The sequence below is a fragment of the Alligator mississippiensis genome, chromosome 13 (assembly GCF_030867095.1).
Source record: "Alligator mississippiensis isolate rAllMis1 chromosome 13, rAllMis1, whole genome shotgun sequence".
NCBI classification, from domain to species: domain Eukaryota; kingdom Metazoa; phylum Chordata; order Crocodylia; family Alligatoridae; genus Alligator; species Alligator mississippiensis.
The window spans coordinates 59,715,648-59,741,542 of record NC_081836.1 but is presented as its reverse complement, the minus strand read 5'-3'; the positions used below and the strand labels follow the sequence as shown (position 1 = coordinate 59,741,542).

General features: G+C 44.5%; 1 protein-coding gene across 1 annotated transcript in view; it reads right to left on the bottom strand.

The window, feature by feature from the left end:
* LOC132244660 (putative E3 ubiquitin-protein ligase UNKL) overlaps positions 1-25,895 on the bottom strand; it is a 34,874-nt gene that overhangs the window by 5,997 nt on the left and 2,982 nt on the right. The window contains exons 3-8 of the mRNA XM_059716778.1: positions 25,004-25,234; positions 22,963-23,025; positions 20,745-20,922; positions 8,546-8,638; positions 1,567-1,797; positions 395-597 (exon numbers count right to left, since the gene is read on the bottom strand). Coding sequence (XP_059572761.1) covers positions 395-597; positions 1,567-1,797; positions 8,546-8,638; positions 20,745-20,922; positions 22,963-23,025; positions 25,004-25,234 — 999 coding nt within the window. The remainder of the gene's footprint in view (positions 1-394; positions 598-1,566; positions 1,798-8,545; positions 8,639-20,744; positions 20,923-22,962; positions 23,026-25,003; positions 25,235-25,895) is intronic.

Sequence of the window (25,895 nt, the reverse complement as noted above, 5' to 3'; positions counted from 1 at the left end):
CAACACTAGTTCCTGAATGCTGGGGAAACTAGATTACATGTCTAATCTGCTCCATATCGTCAGCCATGGAAGACTTGTGGCCAGGCTCTCTCCTCTCCTCAGCGACATGTTGCCATTTACTGAAGCAGTACTACAGGCCACTGTCAAATATGCTCCCTGAAGCCATTTGCTTACAAAGACAGAATGACTTGAGGGAAGTGAGCTGCCTGCTATAGCTTAATTCTCCCAAGCTAAATTTGAAGATGAAAGGCCAGAAGTCAGGATTGATTAATCTGGCAGAATAAAATAAAATCTTTCCTTTCCAAAGATGAAGATCTAAAGAGAAAGAACAAAGTAATACACATTTTAATTAAAAATTATTCAGGAAATGAAATGCAATTTAATATTAACATACCTGCTTTACTTGTCGCCAAGAATCTTTCCATTGTTTTATTTTTCTTTTGGCGTCATCCAGTTCCTGTCTAACTCTAGTTAACTCACTTCCACTGGTACCTGAACTTGCTGAGGGTGTGGTACCACTGCTCAACACAGGAGAGGGACTAGGAGAGAAGCTCCCAGTTACAAAATCCCAAATGCTACCTGTAACACCATTTAAACCTGCCAAGCACAAGACAGACAAAAATAAACACACTGCGCATCTCCAAAAAACCTGAAAAAATAGATAACCACTAATTGTTTATGCTGGTTTCAAGATCTGTAACAAAGACATGTAGCATTAAACGATTTTTTCTAAATACTTAGTCATTGTTATCTGCTTCTTTTTAATAAAACAGAGCCCTGCAAAGAAAGACTAGGAGGGTCTTTCTATTGCAAACAAATTTGGCCAAAAAAATCACATTTGGCTTCAGTTCTTTCACATTCCCGACTTCAATGGTTCTCAACCTTTTTTTTTTTTTTTTTTTGACTTGAGGTGTCTATGGATAGACTCAAGGCACCCCTCGGAAAAAGCCAGCTCTTAGTTCTTACTTGTTTTTTTGACTACAGAACAATACAAGAGCAATTCTCCTGTGGCAAAGAACTCAGGAGGACTCCAGCAGGGCAGAATGTTTTTGATACTATGGAATCCTATTTTAAATCTCATGCGTTTATCATGTGAATCATGCTTGCATACCTAACAACACTAACGTTGTGTGGCACCCTTGATTGCATCTCAAGGCACCAGGGTGATTCTTACTTTTTCCAGCTCCATTGTTGGATGGGCTGCCCACTGCTTGTGCACCAAGTACCCTCTCCCAGAATTTTTTCTTCTTTCTGCTAATAAACCTCTCTATGGTTTCCCTTCCCCTCTGAAAAGTTGTGCGTGATAGAGGGGCTACTTCAGGAAGCAAACTGGCAAAGCAAGGCACCGTGGAATGCTTTGGGGCTGACCACTCTCCAGCTATGCTTGTGGGGGAAGGCCAAATTTAACTTGAAGTACTTCAAAGTTACCCCTGGTTTCATCCAGTTATTTGATATACACTTCAGGCTGACTTGCAGTATTTAATTCTGTGTTGCTTCTGTCCACTCATTTTTAGAGTGCCTTTCAGCCACTTGCAAAGTAAAGGATTAGCCCTTAAAATGACTTACCTAAAGAGTTATGAGAAGAGGCTGAGGTACCTAACACGCTATGTTCTGATTTCAAAGGCTGAGGCTGCTGTTGGTGAGGAGCCATAGTGGATGAAATAAAAGACTGAGACAACGACTGTGAAAGAGAACTGAGTGGAGAGGTTGAAAGGGAAGATGATGAATGTAAAGATGAGGAACGAGCAAGAGAACCTGGAATATTGACAGGAGCTGAACTTCCCAGTAATCTTTGACCTATGTAAAAATAGAAAAAAAATGTTAGGAAGTCAACCATGTGTTACTTCATAACTCCCATCCCCATTGAAAGAGGTTGATCAATTCTCTTACTTTTGTAAACAGAGTTTTGCAGTTGCAGAATGAGTATTTTATTTGGATCATTTTATATAATTCAGTTTAATGACTAATTCACTTAAAGTTGAGAACATAAATGGAAATTAAAAAATAAACATAAAATAACCCTCCTCAGCCTCAAAAATTTATAAATAAAACCTAGACCAAAGAGAATGGAATCTACAGTCTCCAAATTAGTGCAGGACATGGTACCCAAAACAGTCAGTTCAAAGCCCTTGTCAGCGAAAGTACTTTTTTTCTTGTTATTTAGCTCAGTCTGTGTCCGTTTCTCTCGGAGACCTGCTGCAGGGCATTTTATGCCCAAAAGCTCGTCTAATTTGTCTCCCAATTATACAGTTGGCCCAACAGAAGATATCATAAAAATCCTCACCATGCTGTTATTTAAGAAATAAGTTTTAAATGTAAAAATTTGAAATAAACTGTTTTTTCTCGTGTAACAAATACATTGTTTCATTGAGAAAAAAAGATCTTTATAAAGTTTGCTGCATTTAACTGTCTTCCAGTTTCTATCCACATAGGGTTTGACAAAAACCAAGCAAAAAATTAATAATCATCTAGTAAAAGAAATATATTATTTACTACATTTAGATTAATACAAATTAAGAATCAAAAATAATCATATTTCAACCTATACAAGTTTACAGTTGTTTGTTTTTGAGAACTTGTTTTGTTACTAACTAGCGAGAATCAATCTTTTGGAAAATAATAAAAGTTACAAATTCAAAACATGGTTAAAAGAGGTCACATTAAACCCATTACCACTGTTTATAGTAAACTGTTGTCTGGGATATAAGCCTGCCAAATTATTGGTGGAAAGACATAAATAAGCCCCTTAAGAAATTTAGTTACTGCCTGCCAGGAGAAAATATAACCGTCTCCCAGAGGAAGCTGATCAGGCAAATCTGCTGCATGCACATTATTATAGAGATGATGCAAAAGCCTGAATATTTGAAGGCAAGCAGGTAGTCTGAATGGCCAACACAGGACCTTCCAAGGATCAGTGACCAGACTGAGGACCTTGTGGGTGCCTGTTGCAGGGATGCTGCTCCGACGCACTGTATTTACAGCGCATTGGAACAGACTCAATCAATAGAGTCTGCTGGAGCGTACTAATTAGCGCACTCCAACAGCCTCCACGTCTCATCTATTCAGCATCCCCGTGCTTCAAAATGGTGGTGGGGGCACTTTACTTAGAGTGGCTCCAAGAGCTTTAGTGGTTCAATGGGCTTTAGTCAAAAGTGCCCACTCTCCCCCACCCCCAGAGCATATCCCTTTGTGCCCAATAAAGATTATTCTGGTAGAATCCTTTATGCCACAGGTTGGCAACTTTCTGCCACTGCAGGCCAGTGCTCGCTACCCAGCCCCTGCCATGGGCTGTACACCCCTTGGCAATCAGCATATGCTGGGAAGGGAATGGATGCAAAAGGCAGATGCTAGAATGCTGGGATGCCATCCTAATGATGCAGCACAGAGAATAAACTGAAAGCACCAGGTAATAGGACTCTGGGGGTGCCACCTCTGCTGCCATGGCTGGAGGGTGCCGCTGATTCTCCATGCTGCCATGGGCCAAATGCAGCCCACAATTGGTACGTTGCCAACCCCTGATTTATGCTGCTAGCCAGGATGTTCTGAACTATTAATAAGCAAATGACTCTGTCAGTCACTGTCAGCCATTTAGTACACAGAAATGAAATGGATAAATAAATAGTGGCTTAGGTATAAAATGTGTCCATCCACTTGCATGACTCTGACAGTTTGAAGGCAAACTTGTTTATAGGGCGTATGATTAGAGTCTGTGTTAAAAAGTTCATGAGGGCAGAGTACCAGAATTGCCTGGGCCACGCTGTGACAGGGCTCAGCTCCTGCCGTAAGGGCTGACGTGTATGAGAGTGGGGACCGTGGAATCGGAAAAAACAACTAGCAAAGAGCAAGGACTGGCTATCCGTCTCCAGCAGGATCTGTGACACTTCTTATTCTGCTCAGATATAGACACATCTACTTTGGAGATCCCGGGACGGATCTAATTAAGAGCTGGGCTAAAAGTATGAAGGACTCAAGTGGGATTTTCTCAACCCCTATGTGCTCTATAGTCCAGAAAGGGCTGGCAGCTTAGTGGAGCACTCAAACTGGCTGGAGGGCCTCACCCAGAGAGTGGTGGTGGACGGGTCCTATTTGACCTGGAGGGATGTGGGCAGTGGGGTCCCCCAGGGCTCGGTCCTCGTGCCTGCACCGTTCAACATCTTCATCAGCGACTTGGACGAGGGGGTAAAAAGCACCTTGTTCAAATTCGCAGATGACACTAAGATGTCAGGAGAAGTGGGCATGCTAGAAGGGAGGAATAGGCTACAATCAGACCTAGACAGGTTACAGGGGTGGGCAGATGAGAACAGGATGGGTTTCAACACTGACAAGTGCAGGGTACTGCACTTGGGCAGGAAGAACCAGCAGCAGACCTACAGGCTGGGGAACTCCCTTCTCGTCAGCGCAGAGGCAGAAAAGGATCTTGGAGTCATTACTGATTCCAAAATGAACACGGGCCGACAGTGTGGGGATGCGGTCAGGAAGGCCAGCCGCACCTTGTCGTGCATCCACAGATGCATCTCGAGCAGGTCCGAGGTGATCCTCCCCCTCTATGCGACACTGGTCAGGCCGCAGTTGGAGTACTGCGTCCGGTTCTGGGCGCCGCACTTCAGGAGGGATGTGGACAGCATGGAGAGGGTCCAGAGGAGGCCACCCGCATGGTCAGGGGGCAGCAGGGCAGGCCCTACGAGGAGAGGCTACGGGACCTGAACCCGTTCAGCCTCCACAAGAGAAGGCTGAGAGGGGATCTGGTGGTGGTTTACAAACTAGTCAGGGGGGATCAGCAAGCATTGGGGGAGTCCCTGTTTCCCCGAGCACTCCCAGGAGTGACTAGAAATAACGGTCACAAGCTGGCAGAGGGTAGATTCAGACTAGATACCAGGAGGCGCTACTTCACTGTCAGGGCGGCTAGGATCTGGAACCAACTTCCGAGAGACGTGGTGCTGGCTCCTGCCCTGGGGGTCTTTAAGAGGAGGCCAGACAAACACCTCGCCGGGGTCATTTGACCCCAGTACTCTTTCCTGCCATGGCAGGGCGTCAGACTTGATGATCTACTCAGGTCCCTTCCAACACTACAAACTATGAAAGTGGTAGACTGGTCCATAGCAGATTTCTTGCCTTCCAGTACTAAGGAGGGAGCTCTTGAGGAGGAAGTGCTACAAAGGACCTTTCTTTGGATTTCTACTTTGTTTCTGAAGTGAGTCATGCATAACACACCAAGGCGCCATACAAATTTCACCAAGGAATTTAAAGGCACTTAGTGCCCACTGTTGATAATAGGGTCAGCTCCTTTACAAGAGGAAGAGTCTTTGAGACTTGGACTCTGCCATGTCCAGGGAGGTCTTGATATTATAGGTGCTGTAGATTCAGACATCTTCAAATCTAATACAGAATGGTGCTTGTTTTATGACAATAGTCTAAAGGTAATAACTAACTCTGACAACTATCCAATACATTGCACACGCATAGAGATGCGATTACCAAATGTGTTCTGGTTTGCATTCTCAAGCAGTAAGGAACAGGAATGTTTGTAGCCTCTCTGTCCTTTATGCTCGTGACCAGAGAGCACCAGAGAACATGGAAGGTACAAACATGGTCCCAGAGGGCACTGCCAGCCCAAGAAGAGTCTCCTGTGCATAGCTATCAGAAGCAGAATATTAATGGACAACTACACAAAAAACTACTGAAGGTATCTGTCAAAGAACTGTTAACGGAACAGACAATAGCAAACGTGTTAATAGAAAATGTGTTAAAAATCAATGTTAAAAATCTAATCCACAAACATGGAATTAACTAACAGAAACTAATCTTCCTTGCTCTATCATTCTAATGTCATTGCATTTTAACATCCACACTTGTACACTGACTACTTAAACTCTTTATTTACTGCTTGCTAACCACCTACTAGCACATTTTTGGTTTTTGTAAACAACAACGTTAGTGATTCTGTAATACTTAACTATTTATAAGTTTAAAGTAAATTCTTTTATGGCCCCTCCCTTGTGACCTTGCATCCCCCCTGCCAAAGAACTAAAGAAAGTTGGAGATAACTGTCGACAGGTGCATACAGTATAAGGATACAGCTGAAAGGATGAAGTTAGGAACCCCCCAATACATTACTTTACTGAAGATTTTAGGACTGTATGAAAATAAGGTTGGAGGGAATTTCAAAAGATCATCTACTAATCCAGCCCTATGGCTCAAGGCATGCCTGAATAAACCATCCCAGATAAGTATCTATCTAACCTGCACTTAAAGATTTCCAGGGATGAAGGTCACACAATTTCTCTAGGTAGCCAATTCTAAAATTTAGTAACTTTATAGTCAGAAAGTTCTTCCTAATCTCCAATCTAAATTGCCTCTGCTGCAGTTTGAGGCCATTGCTTCTAGTCCTGTCTCTTACAGCAAAGAGAAAAGTCCATCTCCACCCTTTTATAATCACAATTCAGGTATATGAAGACTGTTATCAAACCCCACCCTCCGAATCTTTTCTTCTCCAGATTTAATAATCCTAGCTCTTTCAGTCTTTCCTCATAAATAATGCTTCCCAAGCCTCTAATCATTTTGGTTGATCTCCGCTGGACTCTTTACAATCTGTCCTCATCTTCCTTGAAGTCCGGGGTCCAAGACTGGACATAATACTCCAGGTGAGGCCTCACCAGCTTCAAACAGAGAGGGAGAATCATTTTTCTCGATTTATAGGTAACACTCCTGCTAATACAACCCAGCATACTGTTGGCTTTATTTGCAACAAGAACACACTGTTGGCTGATTTTCATCTTCTAGTCCACTATAATCCACCAGGTCCCACTCAGCAATAGCACAGCCTAGGCAGTCTCTCCTCAGTCTGTATCTGTGCATGCAATTATTCTGGCTCAGGTACAGCAGACTTTCCACTTGTTCCTTTTGAATTTCATCAGACTGATTTTGGAATATTTCTATGGTTTATCCAAGTCCTTCTGGATCCTAGTCCTGCCTTCCGCAGTATCTATAACTCCATCCAACTTGATTTCATTCATAAATGTCACTCCATCATCCAAATCATTAATGGAAGATATAAACAATACACAGAACAGACCCTTGGGAAGCCCCACTTGATATCTCCTCCCAACCAGACACTGAGTCATCCATGACTACTTATCAAGCATGATGATCCAACCTGTTTTGCATCCAACTTATAAAAATCTGCATGGTTTTTGACCACTTGGCAAGCACAATGATCCAATGTTACACACACACTTTATAAAGTCCTTGTGCAACTCTCTGTTTATCTCTTCTCTTACACTACTCTTCCTTTCCTTTCCCAGAATTGGCTAAGTGGCTAATCATTGCAGGAGAGATCCACACAATTTAGGTATCTAAATGCAGTTTGAGACTTAAGTCCAAAGTGTAGATCCTCAAGACCTCCTCTCAGCTGCCTTTTAAAAATGCATATGCCCACAGTTCCCCAAGCACCTACATGTTTACTACTGGCCATGTACAGAGATGCCTACCACCAGGCAGCACTTATTAGCTGGGCTCCTACCTTATCTCTACAGCCTGTTAATATGACCCAACCAGGCTTTGCTGGAAAAAAGTCTTGCCTGCAAGCCCTACTCTGGCAGGCATGCTCAAAACACCTACTTAATGAGGCCCTCACAACATTCATCCAGAAGGGATGGTGGTGGCATCCCAAAACATTCATCCAGAAGGGATGGTGGGTGGTACTCCATGTCACAACCCAAGGGCGTGATTTGGTGCGTGTGCGCTTCGGCACCGCTAAATTATTTTCCCGCCGTTTGTAGCTTTCTTTGCAGGGTGCATTTCTTCGTTGCAACACAGAAATGCACGTTGCAAGGAGTTCCCGCCATTTGTATTTAAATTTATGCCCCACTATTGACCAGTTCTAAATTATTCCCACGTGGCAGCTAGCGATTGGTTTGCTAGCCGTATAAGAGGCTTGAGTGGTTTCCGCCCAAGTTGGAGGACTCCACGAACATCAGGAGGAGGAGACTTCACGTCTCGTGAAGATCTCTAAGCGCTGCGGAGCCTATTGGACCCAGCGTGAATATCAAGAAGGCTACAAGGGGTCTGATCAGCCTCTCGCCTCTCCCCGTCGCCGCCTGATCCCTCGACGTACCCTTCCCTGCGCGCAAAGTTCCACGGAGCCTAGCAAACTTCGTGTGAGTGAATTGTGAGTGAATTCAGAGCTCTGTCCGAGTCCTTAAACTGGGACTTAAGCAAAGTATTCCTGGAAGTTTTCCAGCCTGCACCGTGACCATCTACGGTGTAAGTAAACAATCTTAAACAACCATTAAGCGTCCGTGCCTAATTCTAGCGTGCCGCCTGCCTTCCCCGACCCGGCGTGTCCGGGCTGCTGGCCACAGCCCGCCACGCGAAAAAGGGCCCCGGATCGTTCCCGGCCTGCACACCCCAAAACCAATCAGCGAGAGCAAAGTCAAGGGCTCCTAAAAATGATTCTTTTAAAGGGTTAAGCTTTGTTAGATAAGAAGGCAAAGTACTTTAAATTAGTAGATGAGAATTAATTATATTTTTAAATCAGAGTTCTTACTTGTTAATCCAAGATCGTTATTTTCTTGATCTTCTAATTCTTTATCTAAGGATGCTACATTTACATCACTAAAATGTAGATCTAAAGCAGAACCTGTTAAACAGAATATTAGATTAATAATGTACCTGTATCATAGATAAAGCTCTAATGTTTGCTGAATCTAAAATGCATTATTGGAATTATTCTTATTTATTTGCATTATTCATGTATAGAGTCCCCCAGCATCTAGATTAGGGTCCCCACCTGGACACTGTATAGGCACATAGTAAGGAAAAATCTTTGGCTCTTGACAGAAGAAAAATTTAGCTCTGTAAACTGCAGAAATACTTTGAACATGTCAACCGAACTGTGGACAAAGGAAAACTGATAATTTTAGCTGGGTTTTCAATAAAGGTTTTGATAAAGTCTATGGCTAGAAAATACATAAAATACGCCTATGCACATGTATTGTATAGTTATTGGTTGGACACTGGAATGGACAGAGAGGAAAAAGGGGTGAGCTGTTCTGGCTGGAAAGAGTTAAATGGGTTCACATGTCACACATGCTCCACCCTCAGATATAAGGGAGGGGAAAAGGATTTCCTGGTATATAGGCCAAACTGACCTAAACAATCTTAAGAGCAACTGCACCTGGTATATTTGAACTGAAAGGGGTGTGCGTTTTATTGCTATATGAAGTAAAATCCAAGGAACATGGTTAATTTAGGTTTAGCTGGATTGATCTACAACTTGGGGGGGTTTATTTCAGTCTAAAATTCTGGCAGGTGATACAACAAAGGAAGCCATCCTCTTCAGTGTGCTATTTGTAATACCCATGGCTAATTTTGTACCATCTCAGAATAGAGCTGGAATATACAAGAACAAGAAAAATATTAAACAGTGAATGAGTTTGTAGTTCTCCCACATACCTTGTTTTTCCAACTTTCCAAGCTGAAACTTCTAGTTAACAATGAGCATCCACCTCTCATGCTTCTTAGCCTCCTCCTCCTCTTTCTTGTCACCTATCCCTGAGCACTACTCTTCCTTCCAGTTGCTCAGAGACTCTTTTTCAACTACCAAGTGGCATAAGTGTTATTCATGTGCTTCACCAAACACAGTGGGCCAGCTCCTGATAGATCTTACTTGCTTTAGACCTACTTTGATTGTGCTTTCCCAATTATTCAGTCTCAGAAACAGACCTTTACTAGTTCTTCATATAAAGCCATTAACTCTTAATTCATTGCTCCTTCTAATAGAAATGAGTTATACCACCACTCAAACATTCATAATTATCACAAAGAAGAATATTTTTCTGCCAAACAGAAATTCCACTGGGAACCTTCTTTTCCATTAAGAATCTTTAGGAAAAGCTTCCTGACAGTGAGACATACTGGGTTCTGAACTGTTATCCTAAAGATTTGATGGAAAGGCCATCAATTTGATTTTTTTTTTTTTAATTACACAGCGTTACCACGCCAGAAGATGATCGTGGATTATTCCTGCATTGATCCAAGAGGTCTTTTATATTTTTAATTTGTATGATTTCACAATGGTTTAACCATTTTGCTGAAAATATTTCCTTCAGTACACTGATTCTTCTATTATTCAACCACAGATCCCAGAACTTTTCCTTACAATGCACATTTTTAGACATACAATAATCATCTCTCAAGTGGGTGGGCTTTTTAAATAGGCAGCCTGGGAAAGCAGAGAAAAATAAGGTAACAAAGATAATCCTATTGCCTTCTGAGTTTGTTTTATCCAAATTAAAAATTTCAAAAATAGAAACGCAGCAATTTATTCTCATTTTCCAAAGCCACCAACCTACACACATGCAGAGCACAACTCTAGCAATGGAATTCATCATGTGTGGCAACAAAAACTCAGTATACTAAATTCTCATTTTAAAAATACACTAAATATGGAATCACTAAGTAAAAATAATGTTTATAAAAAGATCATGTTAATCTACTTTTACTGATTCTATCAACAACTGAACCTACTATGAACTGTTGTTTATATTTACACTAATGCACATCCTGTCGGCATTCTGTTAATCTCAACTATCTAATTAAACTAGGACACGAGCACATCGCGACGAGAAAATTCATTTGCCATTTTGCTTTGCAATACTTGTACAGCTTGTGATTTTTTAAAGTTATACTAAAACTAATCTATTCCATTGTGGTGTGTACTTACTGCTACACTAACAATATGTTATAACAACTTAAATATTTCAACTCTTACATTCACACAATAGGACTTACTGGAATATGTCAACTAAAACCCAGGCTAGAAAACACGTTAAATTATATTACATTTATAAAAATTATAGATAAATGAGAAATATATAACATTAATAAAAAAAAAAATCAGAAATTTAAGAACAGGTGAAAAGAATTTATTTATTGTACCACAAAAATCATAGACAAGTTTCTGGAAAAAAAACCCTACATTTTAAAAGAAAATACTGAAAATATCTATCATTATTAGAGTTCTTTGCCCATTTCCTCATTGATGGAAATCAAATGTCTAACTTACCATTTCACTAAGTGCTGACTCACCGCAGCCGCCTGATTTCATACACACCAGTTTAAACAGACTCCTTCAAAAACACTAGCTAATCACGGCAACTCCCTGGTCACATGACTAAGCCTCAGACTCTGCCAATAAATATGCTACCCTAATCCTAACAGACCATAACAGATTCATGAAGCCAATTAGTCCATTTGGACACGTTTAGAAATCATATGGATCATGCTTTAAAAGTTATAATAGGTTTAAGTTGAACAGAAAAGAAAAACAAATGAGAGGATATTTTGTGCCCCCCCTTCCCAGATATACTCAGTTCTAACAAAGCCATCGTATCATCATGGGTTGTTAACTTTCCTCCTACAGACACTGCCCCCCCCCCCCCCCCCCCCCCCCCCCGCAATTAAACACAGTATTGGGAGAACTATTCAGAAGATTTGGGGGGAGTAAAGTATATTTGTTTATGTCATTCTTCAACTACACTAACGGCAGCAAAGTACGTGTATGCAAGCAGCTAATCATTTTGACTTTCACCCACTGTACGAAACAGAAAGGCACGGCAGGGGCAAATCCCGAGGGGCTGCAATGGCACAGTTGCTCTCCCCTTTCAGACCACGCTGTGGAAGCAGCAGCCAGGGACTCTTTTCAAGGCCCCAGAGGCTGCTCCCATGGTATGGTCTCCCCACCCCTGTGGTGGGGGGAAGGTAGGGAGCATGGGGTTCAGCCACCTCTATAGTGCTTGTTGTTGTTCCTGCACCCCCCCTTTCAAAAATCCCAGGTCCGTCTACGGAACTAGGGAACATGATTGTCTGCAACAGGAAGTGCTGGGACTCAATGAACCAGGAGCATAATGCAGAACAGTGGTGACCACAGTTCTGGCCCCACCACCAGATGAATGGCATGGGGCTGGTCCGTGAGCCAGACTGTGCCCTGCACCACTGCTGTGCACCATGATGGGACCCCAGGGCACCATACTGCTTGCACCTGGCCAGAGTCCAATCCGAGCTAGGCAGAGGTGGCATTGGTCCCTGAAGCCTGATCCTGGCTGGGCAGGGGCAGCTCTGGGAGCCCCACACTGCCCCTAACCCAGCCAGGATTGGGTTCTAGGGGCCATGAGCTGCCCCTGCCTGCCAGGATCAGGCCCCACACCTCCCTGCACGACCAATCTAGAACATAGGGCCACAGTCCATGGGGCTTCCCAAAAGATCCATGGGGAGACCCACAGGTTGGATGACATGGCAACAGGGGTGAATCTGGCCCACACATCAGGGTTTGAGCACCCCTCACTTAGACCAAAAGACTTTCCATTTACTGGGTCAGACCACAAGGCCATCTTGCCTTGTGTCACACAGCAGCAGAGAGCGGAGGCTGAAAGGGACACTGAAAAGGGTCTGAGCAGGGTCTTGCCCCTACATTTAAGGCCTGTCTCTATAGCTATTCAGGTTCCTCTCAAACACCTCCCCAAAATGATTTGGCCAGTTTTAATGCCTCCTCCTCTCTTGCTTCTGTCACACAGAACTTGACTGGAAGAGATCTGAATAACCCTCCATCATGCAACCCCAACCCCCCTTTGGAGATACACAAACGCAATTAAGTCACAGGCAGGCATGCTACTTGTGTCAGAAAATGTTCCATTTTTCCAGCCCAAAAAGTAAGCATTGTCAAGTGGTTTCTGGCAGAAGCAAACAGTGATTCCACCAGAAACTGTTAGCTGTTTCAAAGAGCAACTTCACTGGACGCTGAAATTTTCTAGCTCCATGTGTAATGCCTGTACACATACGCTTAGTGGGACAGGGGCTCTAGGACCTGCAGATTTGCACAATCCCCTGTTTTCCCTCTCCCCCACACACCTCTTCAACAAGTCCTGGGTGCCTCCCACCTTGCAGTTAAATAGATCTCAGGAACTGTGTGCATCCTAACGGCTGTGATCTAAGTACTAGATACATGTCAGTGTTACAAGTGAGTTTTGCAGTTGCCAGGGTAATTCCCTTTTTCTCTTCCAACTACAAAACACACTGGACTCAGTGAAATTTGACACAATAGGAGGGTACTGGGTCAGAAAGGGAATGTCATACCTGTGTAGGAAAGAAAGACTGAGCCCTTTAACCTTCCAAATCAGGGAACTTTACAGAAAAGTATCTGTATATTCACAGCACACAACAATTTGCAGTGTGGTTCACAGAAGTAAATTAGCAAATGACTTACTGACAAGCATGACCTAATTTTTATGAAATATAAGGAGAACCTGTCACAAAAGCCAGTATTTCTCCAATTTTTCTGGTTGATATAAATCAGCCAAGGATGGAAGCTAGGAATAAGTCGCAAGGAGAACTACATAAAAGACTTTGGACCACCAAACCATGTGGCACCCACAAGGACAGCCCAGCCTGAACAAAGAGAGCATTGGAAACCTGAAAGCCATGGGGAGGCCAGCACTACAGAACTGGTAAGAAACAAGAAGGTAAGAAACAATGGGCCCCTTGGGACTCAGAGCGGGGGGGGCAGCAAAGGCACCAGGCGCAGGGCTCAAGTGCCTATATACTAATGCTAGGAGCATGGGGAACAAGCAGGATGAACTAGCGCTCCTGCTTGCACTAAACACCTATGACTTAGTGGGGCTAACAGAAACCTGGTGGGATTCATCCCACGACTGGGTGGTACATATTGAGGGCTATAGATTGTACAGAAAGGACAGGTTGGGGAAGAAGGGGGGGGGGTTGCACTTTATGTCAGTGAGCAATATACATCAACCCTCATCAAGACAGAATCCAAGGTTGAGGAAGTGGAAGGATTGTGGGTTAGGCTACACGGGGGGCAAGGAGAAAGGGATTTGGTGGTAGGGGTCTGCTACAGACCCCCACACCAAGGGGAAGAAATAGATGCGGGGCTCCTGAGGCAACTCTCGGAGACCATAAAAGCTAAAGAGGCGGTAGTCATGGGGGACCTAAACTACCCGGACATCTGCTGGGAGACGCAGACAGCAAAGTCCCACCGCTCACGCAGGTTTCTAACCTGTGTACAGGACCTCCACCTGACACAGGAGGTGCATGGTCCCACTAGGGGGAATGCCATACTGGATCTGGTACTGGCAACGGGAGATGACATGGTAGCGGACCTCCAGATCGGTAGCCATTTGGGAGACAGTGATCACCTAATAATAGAATTCAACATAAGACGTCGAGTGGGTAAGGTAACTAGTAGGGTGAAAGTGCTAGACTTTAGGAAAGCTGATCTCAATGCACTCAGGCGATTAGTCAAGGACGCACTGCAGAGTAGGAGTTTTGATGGGATGGGTGCCCAAGAAGGGTGGCTGTGCCTTAAGGAAACGATCCTTCGGGCACAAAGCAAGATGATCCCCTAGCGAGGCAAAAGAGGGAAAGGGGCCAGGAGGCTTCCCTGGCTGACCAGAGAAATCCAGGGCAGCCTAAGGGCCAAAAGGGGAGCACATAAAAAGTGGAAACAAGGTGAGATCACTAAAGATGAATATACCTCCTCTGCTCGTGCTTGTAGGGAGGCAGTTAGGCGGGCCAAAGTTACCACGGAGCTGAGGATGGCAACCCAAGTAAAAGACAACAAGAAATTGTTTTTTAGATATATTGGGAGTAAAAGGAAGGCCCAGGGAGGAATAGGACCCCTGCTAAATGGGCAGAAACAATTGGTGACAGACGGGGGGGGGCAAGGCTGAACTCCTCAACGAGGTCTTTGCCTCAGTGTTCCTAAGCGAGGGACACGACAAGTCTCTCACTGGGGTTGTAGAGAGGCAGCAGCAAGGCGCCAGACTGCCATGCGTAGACCCTGAGATGGTGCAGAGTCACTTGGAAGAACTGGATGCCTTTAAGTCGGCAGGCCCGGATGAGCTCCATCCAAGGGTGCTGAAGGCACTGGCCGACATCATTGCAGAACCACTGGCGGGAATATTCGAACGCTCGTGGAGCAAGGGCCAAGTCCCGGAGGACTGGAAAAGGGCTAACGTGGTCCCCATTTTCAAAAAGGGGAGGAAGGAGGACCCGGGCAACTATAGGCCAGTCAGTCAGTCTCACCTCCATCCTTGGTAAAGTCTTTGAAAAAATTATCAAGGCTCACATTTGTGAGAGCCCGGCAGGGCAAATTATGCTGAGGGGAAACCAGCACGGGTTTGTGGCGGGCAGATCGTGCCTGACTAATCTAGTCTCTTTCTATGACCAGGTTACGAAACGCCTGGACACAGGAGGAGGGGTGGATGTTGTATACTTAGACTTCAGGAAGGCCTTCGATACGGTATCCCACCCCATACTGGTGAACAAGTTAAGAGGCTGTGACTTGGATGACTACACAGTCCGGTGGGTGGCGAATTGGCTGGAGGGCCGCACCCAGAGAGTCGTGGTGGATGGGTCGGTCTCGACCTGGAAGGGTGTGGGCAGTGGGGTCCCGCAGGGCTCGGTCCTTGGACCGATACTCTTTAACGTCTTCATCGGTGACTTGGACGAGGGAGTCAAATGTACTTTGCCCAAGTTTGCAGATGACACAAAGCTTTGTGGAGAAGTGGACATGCCGGAGGGCAGGGAACAGCTCCAAGCAGACCTGGACAGGTTGGACAAGTGGGCAGAAAACAACAGGATGCAGTTCAACAAGGAGAAATGCAAAGTGCTGCACCTAGGGAGGAAAAATGTCCAGCACGCCTACAGCCTAGGGAATGACCTGCTGGGGGGCACAGAGGTGGAAGGGGATCTTGGAGTCCTAATGGACTCCAAGACAAACATGAGCCGGCAGTGTGACGAAGCCATCAGAAAAGCCAATGGCACTTTATCGTGCATCAGCAGATGCATGATGAATAGGTCCAAGGAGGTGATACTTCCCCTCTATCGGGCGCTGGTCAGACCGCAGTTGGAGTACTGCGTGCAATTCTGGGCGCCACACTTCAAGAAGGATGCGGATAACCTGGAGAGGGTCCAGAGAAGGGCCACTCGTATGGTCAAGGGCCTGCAGACCAAGCCCTACGAGGAGAGACTAGAGAAACTGGACCTTTTCAGCCTCCGCAAGAGAAGGAAGGTTGAGAGGCAACCTTGTGGCTGCCTATAAGTTCATCACGGGGGCACAGAAGGGAATTGGTGAGTATTTATTCACCAAGGCGCCCCCGGGGGTTACAAGAAACAATGGCCACAAGCTAGCAGAGAGCAGATTTAGACTGGACATTAGGAAGAACTTCTTTACAGTTCGAGTGGCCAAGGTCTGGAACGGGTTCCCAAGGGAGGTGGTGCTCTCCCCTACCCTGGGGGTCTTTAAGAGGAGGTTAGATGACTATCTAGCTGGGGTCATCTAGACCCAGCACTCTTTCCTGCTTATGCAGGGGGTCGGACTCGATGATCTATTGAGGTCCCTTCCTACCCTAACATCTATGAATCTATGACTGGCCCACACCTGCAGGGGGCAGATTAGAAACGCAAAGGCAGTGACCAAATTCAGGTTAGCAACCGAAATCAAGGACAATAAGAAGTCATCCTATAAGTACACAGGTAACAGGAGGAAAACCAGTGGAAATGGGGGATCACTGCCCAACGCATCTGGACATCTGATCACCAACACCAAGGAGAAAACTAACTCCTGAACAAGTACTTTGCATCTGTATTCCACCAGTCTAAGAGTGATAGCCTGCCAAATGCAAATGATGCAGAATAGTCACAGTAGGGATGATCACCTACCAAGCGTCCATGTTGAGCTGGTGAAAGAATAGCTAGAGAGGCTGAGTATCTACAAGTCAGTAGGATCGGATGAACTCCATCTGAGAGTGCTGAACGAACTAGCCAAAGTCATTGCAGGATCGCTGGCAAACCTCTTTGAGAATTTGTGGCACTCAGGAGAGGTCCCAGAAGATTGGAACAGGGCCAATGTTGTGCCCATCTTCAAGAAGGGGAGGAGAGAGGACCCAGGGAACTACAGGCCAATCACTCTGATCTCAATCCCAGGAAAAATCCTCAAAAATGTTTTGAAGGACTCCACGTGCGATAAGCTACTAGAAGGCACAATTCTGAATGATAGCCAGCACAGCTCTGTCATGGGTAGGTCACAACTGACTAACCTCATCTCCTGTAACCAGGTCACTCACCACCTGGATAAGGGAGATGAGGTCAACATCATTTACTTGGACTTTAGGAAGACCTTTGACTTGGTGTCCCATGAGGCTCTCAAGGTAAAACTAGGGGACTATAGATTCAGCAATCCAACGGTCAGATGGGTGGGAAACTGGCTGCAGGGTCAAACCCAGAGAGTACTAATAGATGGATCTGTGTCGACCTGGTGGAAGGTAGCCAGTGGGGTCCCCCGGGGTTCAGTACTTGGACCACTGCTTTTCAGTGTCTACATTAATGATCTGGATGTGGGACTGAAAAGCACACTGGCAAAGTTCGCCGATGACACTAAGCTCTGGGGAAGTGTGTCCACGCCTCAGTGTAGGCTGACGATCTAGGCAGACGTGGCCAGATTAGTTAGATGGGCGGACCAGAACCAGATGCTGTTCAACACTGAGAAGTACAAAGTGCTCCATCTGCGGAGGAAAAATCTGCAACGAACTTACAGGCTTGGTGGTGCTACGTTAGCTAGCACCACGTCCAAAAAGGACCAGGGGGTCATAATTGACCACAAAATGAATACGAGCCACCGGCGTGATGCTACAGTTAGCAGAGCAAACAATATGCTGCCATGCACCAACCGAAGCATTTCAAGCAAAACTAAGGAAGTTATCCCACTCTATTCTGCATTGGTGAGGCCGCAGCTCTCGTACTGCGTCCAGTTCAGGGCGCCACACTTCAAGAAAGATGTGGAGAAGCTTGAGAGAGTCCAGAGAAGAGCCATTCGTATGATTAAAAGGCCTGAAGAGTAAGCCATATGAGGAAAGGCTGACAGACATGGGACTGTTCAGCCTCGAAAAGAGAAGACTTTGGGGGGATTTGGTGGCAGCTTACAAATATCAGGGGAGAGCATCAGGGGTTAGGCAAACAACTATTCACCAAAGTGCCCCAGGGGAAAACCAGGAACAATGGTCATAAACCAGGAACAATGGTCATAAACTCCTAGAAGGAGGCTTCAGACTGGATACAAAGAACAACTTCTTTACCGTTTGTGCGACCAGACTCTGGAACAGACTGCCAACGAGGATGGTGCAGGCACCTACCCTGGAGATCTTCAAAAGGAGACTGGACACACACCTTGCTGTGGTTATTTGACCCCAGCAGTCTTTCCTGCCTAGAGCAGGAGGGTTGGACCAATGATCTCACGAGGTCCCGTCCAGCCCTAAACTTCTATGAATCTGTGAAATGCTACTAAATATAGTAGGGCTGCACCAATAAAGATTTTCTTGGCTGATACCAATGTCCAATTATTAACCAGCCATATTGGCCAATACTAATCTGATAGCTGATTTAAATGAATGCAGTGTGGCAGCTTGGAGAGCAGCATCCAGCCAGCAAGTCTCTAAGGGGGAAGAAGCGGGGCGGGGGAGGTGGGGGAAGTGTCAGCTGGGCAGTGCCTGCCCCTGCCTCAGCCCCTCCCTCATCATGGGAGCCTCCATCTGCACACTCCCTTCTCTCCCCCACACCCCTTCCCCCGCAGACTTACCAGCCAGACGCTGCTCTCCAAGCTGCTGGGCTGCATTTCTGGCCACGTGCATGCACGCAGCATACACCGGTCACATTATCAGCTACACCAGCCAAAAAAAGACGATTGCCAATAACGTTAATTTTCCTTTTATCGGTGCCCATCCAATATGCAACCGACATACCAGCGCACCTCTAAAATACAGGCAACACAATATACCAACGCTGAGTATTTACAGCCACAAATAAAAATATATCTGTGGAGCAGGAGTGGGCAAAATAAGGCGTGCCAATTGACTGGATTCGGCCCATGGGCAGACACCTGCCAACTGACTGCATCTGGCCTGAGGGTGCCTCCGCAGCACTCCCGCCCACACCTGCCTCGACCATCATGCACAGCTTCCTGGCAGGGCTGCTTTTTCTGTGGCTGCAGCTGCCCAGGTACTGCTTCGCTCCCCCCCTGCCTCCAGTAGCCCCTCCTCCTCCTGCCCCTGCTGTGCTGTTCCTGGTAGCAGGCAGTGTGGGGAAGGGCAGTGGTTGTGGGAACACATGCCAAGCTCCACACACCCAGCCAGGTGGGAGGGAAGCTGCAGCCACACGGCTCCTGCCTCAGCACATGGGGTTCCAGCTCCAGGACACTTAGCCGCTCACAGGTGGCTGCTTATTATGCCAGGAGGGCAGACTGGGTGGAAGCCCCACTGAAGCTGTGCGTGCAGGCCAGAATTGGGCGTGGGAGAGAGCACAGTGTGGGCTGCCTTGGAGGGGCTTGTCCCCATGAGGAGCACGGCAGGAACAACCACAGGCCAGAGAGTGGTCGGACCACACCTGCACTTCCCAGACAAACTGTGCTGCATGTGCCCCCTGACCCTACCCCTGCCTTCCCTGGCTGACTCCCAGGACTTAGTGCATGGGCAGCCCTCCACACACACACACACACGCAATATAAAAGAGTAAGACTATTTTGAGCTATTATGCAATTACCTCTTTATACACTGCTCAAAAAAAACCCATAAATCATGCCAAAAAATACTTCTGAAATAAAATTATGTTATAGTAGATGTTTGATTTTATATGCTTTTTTTCTATAATTATTAAAATTATATCTTCTGAAAGATACATGCGTGGCCCTTGACAGCTCACCAAAACTTGTTCAGTGTACCCTCCAGCCAAAATAATTGCTCACCCCTCCTGCAGAGCAAGACAAGACATGGAAAATCCCATGTCCCATCTCACAGCCAGGTATGGTAAGGGACAATTCACCTCTTTATACCCTTGGTATAGGGCTGCGGTGTTCAATGTTTCTGTCCCACAAGTCAGATGAATGGCGCAAGACTGGTCCATGAACTGGGATCAGATCCTGTGTGCTGTGACTGGACCCTGTGCTGCCCCTATACATAGTATCAGGGTCCTTGGTGTTCATCCTGCCTTTGCCCATCTCCACACACTGGAATTGGGCCCTATGCTGCACTGTGCGCACCCAATCTAGCATACAGAGCCACAGCCCTTGGGGCTCCCCGCTACCCATGGGCATCCCGACAGTCCAGATGACCCAGTGCCAAGGGCCAGGGGTTGGACACCCCTGGTATGGGGCACAAAGGGCATACACATGGCTCCAATGGGCACTGCTGGCTAAAAATCCTGATCCCAAACATAAATCAACACAAAACAATCACTCTAAAAAAAACTTTACATTTCTATAAACAAAACAGGCTCTGAAATGACGTGTCAGAATAATACTATAAAAGAGTACCAATCCTCATGCTTAAAAGTGTGAAGTCTGGAAGATATCCCTTCTATCCCTAAAAGCACATAAGTAAACTATCAAAGCTTTTTACCTTAAACTTACATACTGGCTGCTGTTAAAGACACAATCCCAGACTAAATAAATAGCTCATTCATCTGATCCAGTTTGGCAAGTCTCTTCTTCCCTTGGAAGTATTTACAAAAGCTACTCATTAGGGGGAAAAATTTAAATTCTATATGAAGTATTAATTTTAACATCATGTAATAAAGCAAATATACAAAACTATACTTTCTCTATCCAGTAAGCATATAATAAAGATATATTGAAATAGAATCATCTTGGAAAAACTACAAAAAGATTAAATGCTTGGACTTACCTACAACTGATTCGACTGTATTACTGCCAGGGTAAAATGGGAAAGCTTTGGCACTGATGGTGGAGAGAGTTGTAGGGGATGAACTATCTGATCCAATACTGGAAGCCAGACTAGAAGTTATACTGGAGGTTATACTTGAAGCGAGTGGATTAACCACTGAGAAAACACTAAGATGGTTCTGTTTAAAATATACATAAGTAAAATCATGTGTAAACAAAAGTATTATATATCTGTAAACAGAAAGAACTAGGAAATGTTAAATGGGTTCTGTAAATTAAGATTTCCCGAGTATTTAAGGTTAGACGTAGCTATGACACGTGAACAATGTGAAAACTGCTCTCGGAAAATAGATTAAGCTCAGCATCAGCAAAGGTAGTTATATACAACATGCTGGGCTAGTTGGAGCCTGGGACCCACTTTAAAACGTCCATAAAAAGGTGATCACCATATAAAAATTATCAGAGAAATAAGAGGGGAAAAATCCCTTGCAAACATTAGGTTATATTGTTCAGTCCCCTTCCCCTGCCAATACGTGCACAGATACTTTCACATACAAACATAGTAAAACACATACACTGTTAAGTCTTACACACTGTCTAAATATTAATTTGGTGTGTTAACAATTTTCTCCATGGCCACAAAGTCTAAACATCCATGCTGTTCATGAGGATTCTTTCTGTAGTTCCCCTACATTGCTCAGGAAGGTAAACTGTACCTGGGATGTTCTACAAGATCATTTTGACTTCACTCATTGCTCTTAGGAAGATTCCATTGATTTATGAAGGTACTACTTGGTATCTCTTTCTTGAAACCTCTACGTACCTATGCATTTCTAATACAAAACTCCCCATGTCATCTAGCTCTCAGCTGCAGATCCTTCAATCCTTTATTCCATAGTAACCCCCATGGCCACCCCCATGCTGGACCTGGCCTGTGAGGAACCCCACTATCCTGATCTCATGACAAATACCTCCCCACTAACTTCAACCTAACATACAATGCAAGGAAGCGGTCAGTAAGGCTAACCACACCTTGTCGTGCTTCTACAGATGCAACACAAGCAGGTCCAGGGAGGCAATCCTTTCCCTCTATGCGGTGCTGGTCATGCTGCAGCTGGAGTACTGTGTCCAGTTCTGAGCACTGCACTTCACGAGAGACGTGGCTAACCTTGACAGGGTCCAGAGGAGGGCCACTCACATGGACAGGGGGCAGCAGGCCAGGCCCCACGAAGACAGACTAAAGGGCCTAAATCTATTCAGCCTCCGTGACAGAAGACTGAGAGGGGATCTGGTGGCCATCTATAAACTCACCAGAGGGGACCAGCGGAAAATAGGTGAGGCTCTGTTCCCCTGGGCACCACCTGTGATAACAAGGAATAATGGCCACAAATTGACCGAGAGTAGGTTCAGGCTTGACATTAGGAGGCATTACTTTACAGTTAGGGCTGCCAAGCTCTGGAATGGGCTCCCAAGGGAGGTGGTGCTCTCTCCCCTACCTTGGGGGTCTGCAAGAGGAGGTTGGGTAGATATCTGGCTGGGGTATTATGATCCCAGCACTCGTTCCTGCCCAGGGCAGGGGATCAGACTTGATGATCTATTCGGGTCCCTTCCAAACCTAGAAACTACGAAACTACTACACACACGTGGCTGGAGGACTCTTCAGTCTCCTCCCTTATCTTTGCATGCGTGCATAAGAATATAGAAGATGTCATATGCTGTCAGACTGTAGGTCCATCTCACCGAGTGTCCTGTATCTCTCAGTGGCAGAGAGTAGATGCTCAGAGGACAGCATTAACACAGACTGATCCCCACCATGCCCACCTTCCCTTACAGCTTCCAGCATTTAGAGGCCTAAGAATGGTTCCTTAGGACATTATAACCCTTACTATTATGTTCACAGCTGGAGGGCTCCTTTTTCTCATTCCCCACACTGCCCCACACGTATAAGAAGCTCGGGAGTTCCTTGTCTTCCTCCCCATCAACAAGGCTAAGGCCAACCTTAATTCTAACAACTTCCAACTCCCAAACCCAGGAACTACCTAGTCAGCAGCATGATCAAAGGCACACTGCTGTCTCAGTTCTCTTCCTTGCACCAGACATTCCCCATAGTAGATTCCCATGGGTTCTACTTCCATCTTAGACTGCAATTACTTCTATAAACACGACTCTGATGCTATAGGAAGGCCAATGTATCTATAATGGTGTTTCATTGACCTTACCTGCTTACTGTCCTGTTCACTTATTTTTGGATGACTCTCACCTGGCAGGCTTTTCTGTTTCGCCTGAAACGAAGAAAAACTTTGGTAAAATATAATCTTAATAAGCAGATGGTGTCAGTAACTGCTTACTGGGAGCAGGCCCAGCACCAGTCTGGTCTTTACAGCTGGAAGAGGATGTTCATAGTTCTGTCATTTTAATCTTATAAAGGGAGTTATACCAGAGCTATCTTTACCCTGATTTTGACCTTGCCTTCTCATATGCTGTTGCTTTGGCCAATTCTAATGTCGGGAGAGGAAACCTTCACCCTGCACCTACCTCCATGGCCTTAATGTTGGACTAAATATATTTGGAGAGGAGAACATTACTATCTGGCTAAAAAAGGGTGCCAACTTTGGCCAGAAGTGACAAGCATGCTACCACCTACCTGCACATGCCCATGCCCAAGCCAAAGCAGTTTTCCTTCCTCTCTCTCCTATTCAGCCTGTTTGTAATCTGCATTTGTCTGTATACCAATCTCAGTTAAGATAGAAATAGTTTAGCTGCAACCTATACATTTTTTTCCATTATTAATATTGTTATCATGAGCTTTTCGCTACCGCAACCTAAGTGAAGTATAAGACGCAAGGCTGATTTTGAAAGTTATATTTTCCTTGTGGCATAAAATGAGCATCATACAAAAGCATGAGGCTTAAAAGTAATTTCAAAAGGAGCCCCATAACCAAAAAGAAGTCGCAGGACTTCCTCAAGAAGTAACCCAGGAATCGATTTTAAAAAACTCAAGTGTGGTGAAAGCTGAGGCAAGGAGGACATGCTGTGCTAAGCTGGGAGGGGGCGGAGAACTACAGATTCAGTGGTTAACAAAGTAGAGGAGGGAGAAAAATTGTGCGTTTTAGCTGCTTCAAACCTCAGACAAGGGCTAAGGTAAAGTAATAAGGAGTAAGAATGAATAAAGAGATGGTCATAGGAAACAAAACATCTGACAGTTCAAAATGAGCATTATTTAATAAACACAAAATTGACCAGTAGTGTTTGTTGCTGTGGTTCTTGCAGCTAGCCTAAAAGTAAGGAAGAGGAAGGCAGCCACAGGCATACTAATCGTGTCTGTCGTTTTACAAAAGGAGAGTTGGTAAGGTCCATGGCAGACATCACATACACTCAAATGGGACAAACTCCTGGTATTCATTGCAGACTTCATTTAGAATCAATGTGCTTGAATGCCGGAGTGGTTTCCCCGTGTACCAATAAATGGCAGTCACACAGCAGCAAAGTCTCCTATTAGCAATGCCAACAGTTTCTATGTTGCGAGTTTCTCCTTTCCTGTTCCATTGAAGAAACAGCCTTTTTCCCTAACACTTCAATCATTTGAAATAAGTTGACCTACCAGATATTTTCACTTAAATATTACGTTGTTCAGGGTTGTATACTGAGGACTAGTATGTGCTAAAGACACTATCTTTAGTAATATTGTGTAGCAAGGATAAAATTAAACAAAATGAACAAGGATTTTTTTTTAATTAATCTTAAATAAAAAAAATGTCGAATATTTTAAAGCCTACAAGGTAATTTTTACACAAGTCTGATGGTGGAATAAATCAAATATTACTTGAATGCATTATATGTTTTTACATATGACACTGGTTGTCACCACATTTAACACATCTGTGTTTTAACTTTGTAACCAACCTGATGGCTTCTACACTAAAAATCTACCTTCCTTGCTATTACTGAATAATTCTAGCAGTATGAAATTTAGAATAAAGATAAAATTCAATCCTATGAACTCTTAGTTGGATAATATTTTTCTGCATTTTTAAAGGCAAATGGGCTTGGAAAATGTTTCAGCTTTTACATCTGGAATTGTCCTGTTTAATATGTTAACCTCTTCTATGAAGAGCTGTTTAGTTCCAAAACACAGCTGTTAGCAGAAAAGTCATCTTGACATGCTTGATATTAAGTAATCAAAACTTATCTCAGACATATAACAAACGGGTCTGCTAAAGAATCTAATTTATTTAAGATTTTATTTGTACTTCTACATACCTGATCCTCTCGTTCAAAGCCTGGTGCTTTCGGATAGTTAGAAGTTGGTGAGGAAACACCTGATGGGCTAGACTCAGAACACAATGCACCATTTGCTAATGGTCTCTGCCTACAAAGGGGCCCAACAGGTGACAAAGAACTACTGCTACCAGAGCTTGATGCTACAGTTGGACTTGAGGAACAGGAAATCTGCAGAGAGAAAACAGTGTTTGTCCAATATACTTTGCTCCACTATACTTTTAATGGTTATTTCTTACTCTATTCCTTCTCATTATGTATACACACATTTAAAATGGAAAAAAATAACTTCACTTAAAAAAAATTAAATTAATGGTTGCAATAGCGCACACTACTAGCCAGACTCTCGACGGGTGAGAGCTGGTACAGAGTCCGTTAAATACTTGAAGATCTGGTCTTGTAACTCTGACTTTTCTGTGAAACAATCGCAGTTCAAGGATTTTTCTAGTTGGCCTACTTCAAATGTCTTGAAACTATGACCCTGAAATAGATGCATGCAATACCCACTAATGTTAATGATATACAACCATGTTGTTCACATTAACTGTATCTCCTCCTGAATTGCTTTAATAATTCATACAGCAGAAAGAAACTCAAATCTGTTTCTACTGGGCCCTAGCTCTATATGTTCATTTCACGATGTAGTGAAACACACTTGCATGCAAAGATAACTTCATTCAGTGCACGCTGTTTACAAGAAGCGGACATTATCTTGTTGCACAATATGTATTTTCCACTTATCCGCACTTTTATTTTTCAAGCTCTATTTTTAATAAGCTTTATACAGTGTGCATTACTTTTTGCAGAGAACTTGTAAGCCAAGTCTGGACACTTAACATGAAACAGAATGAAGTAATTTACTGCTAAAAACAGG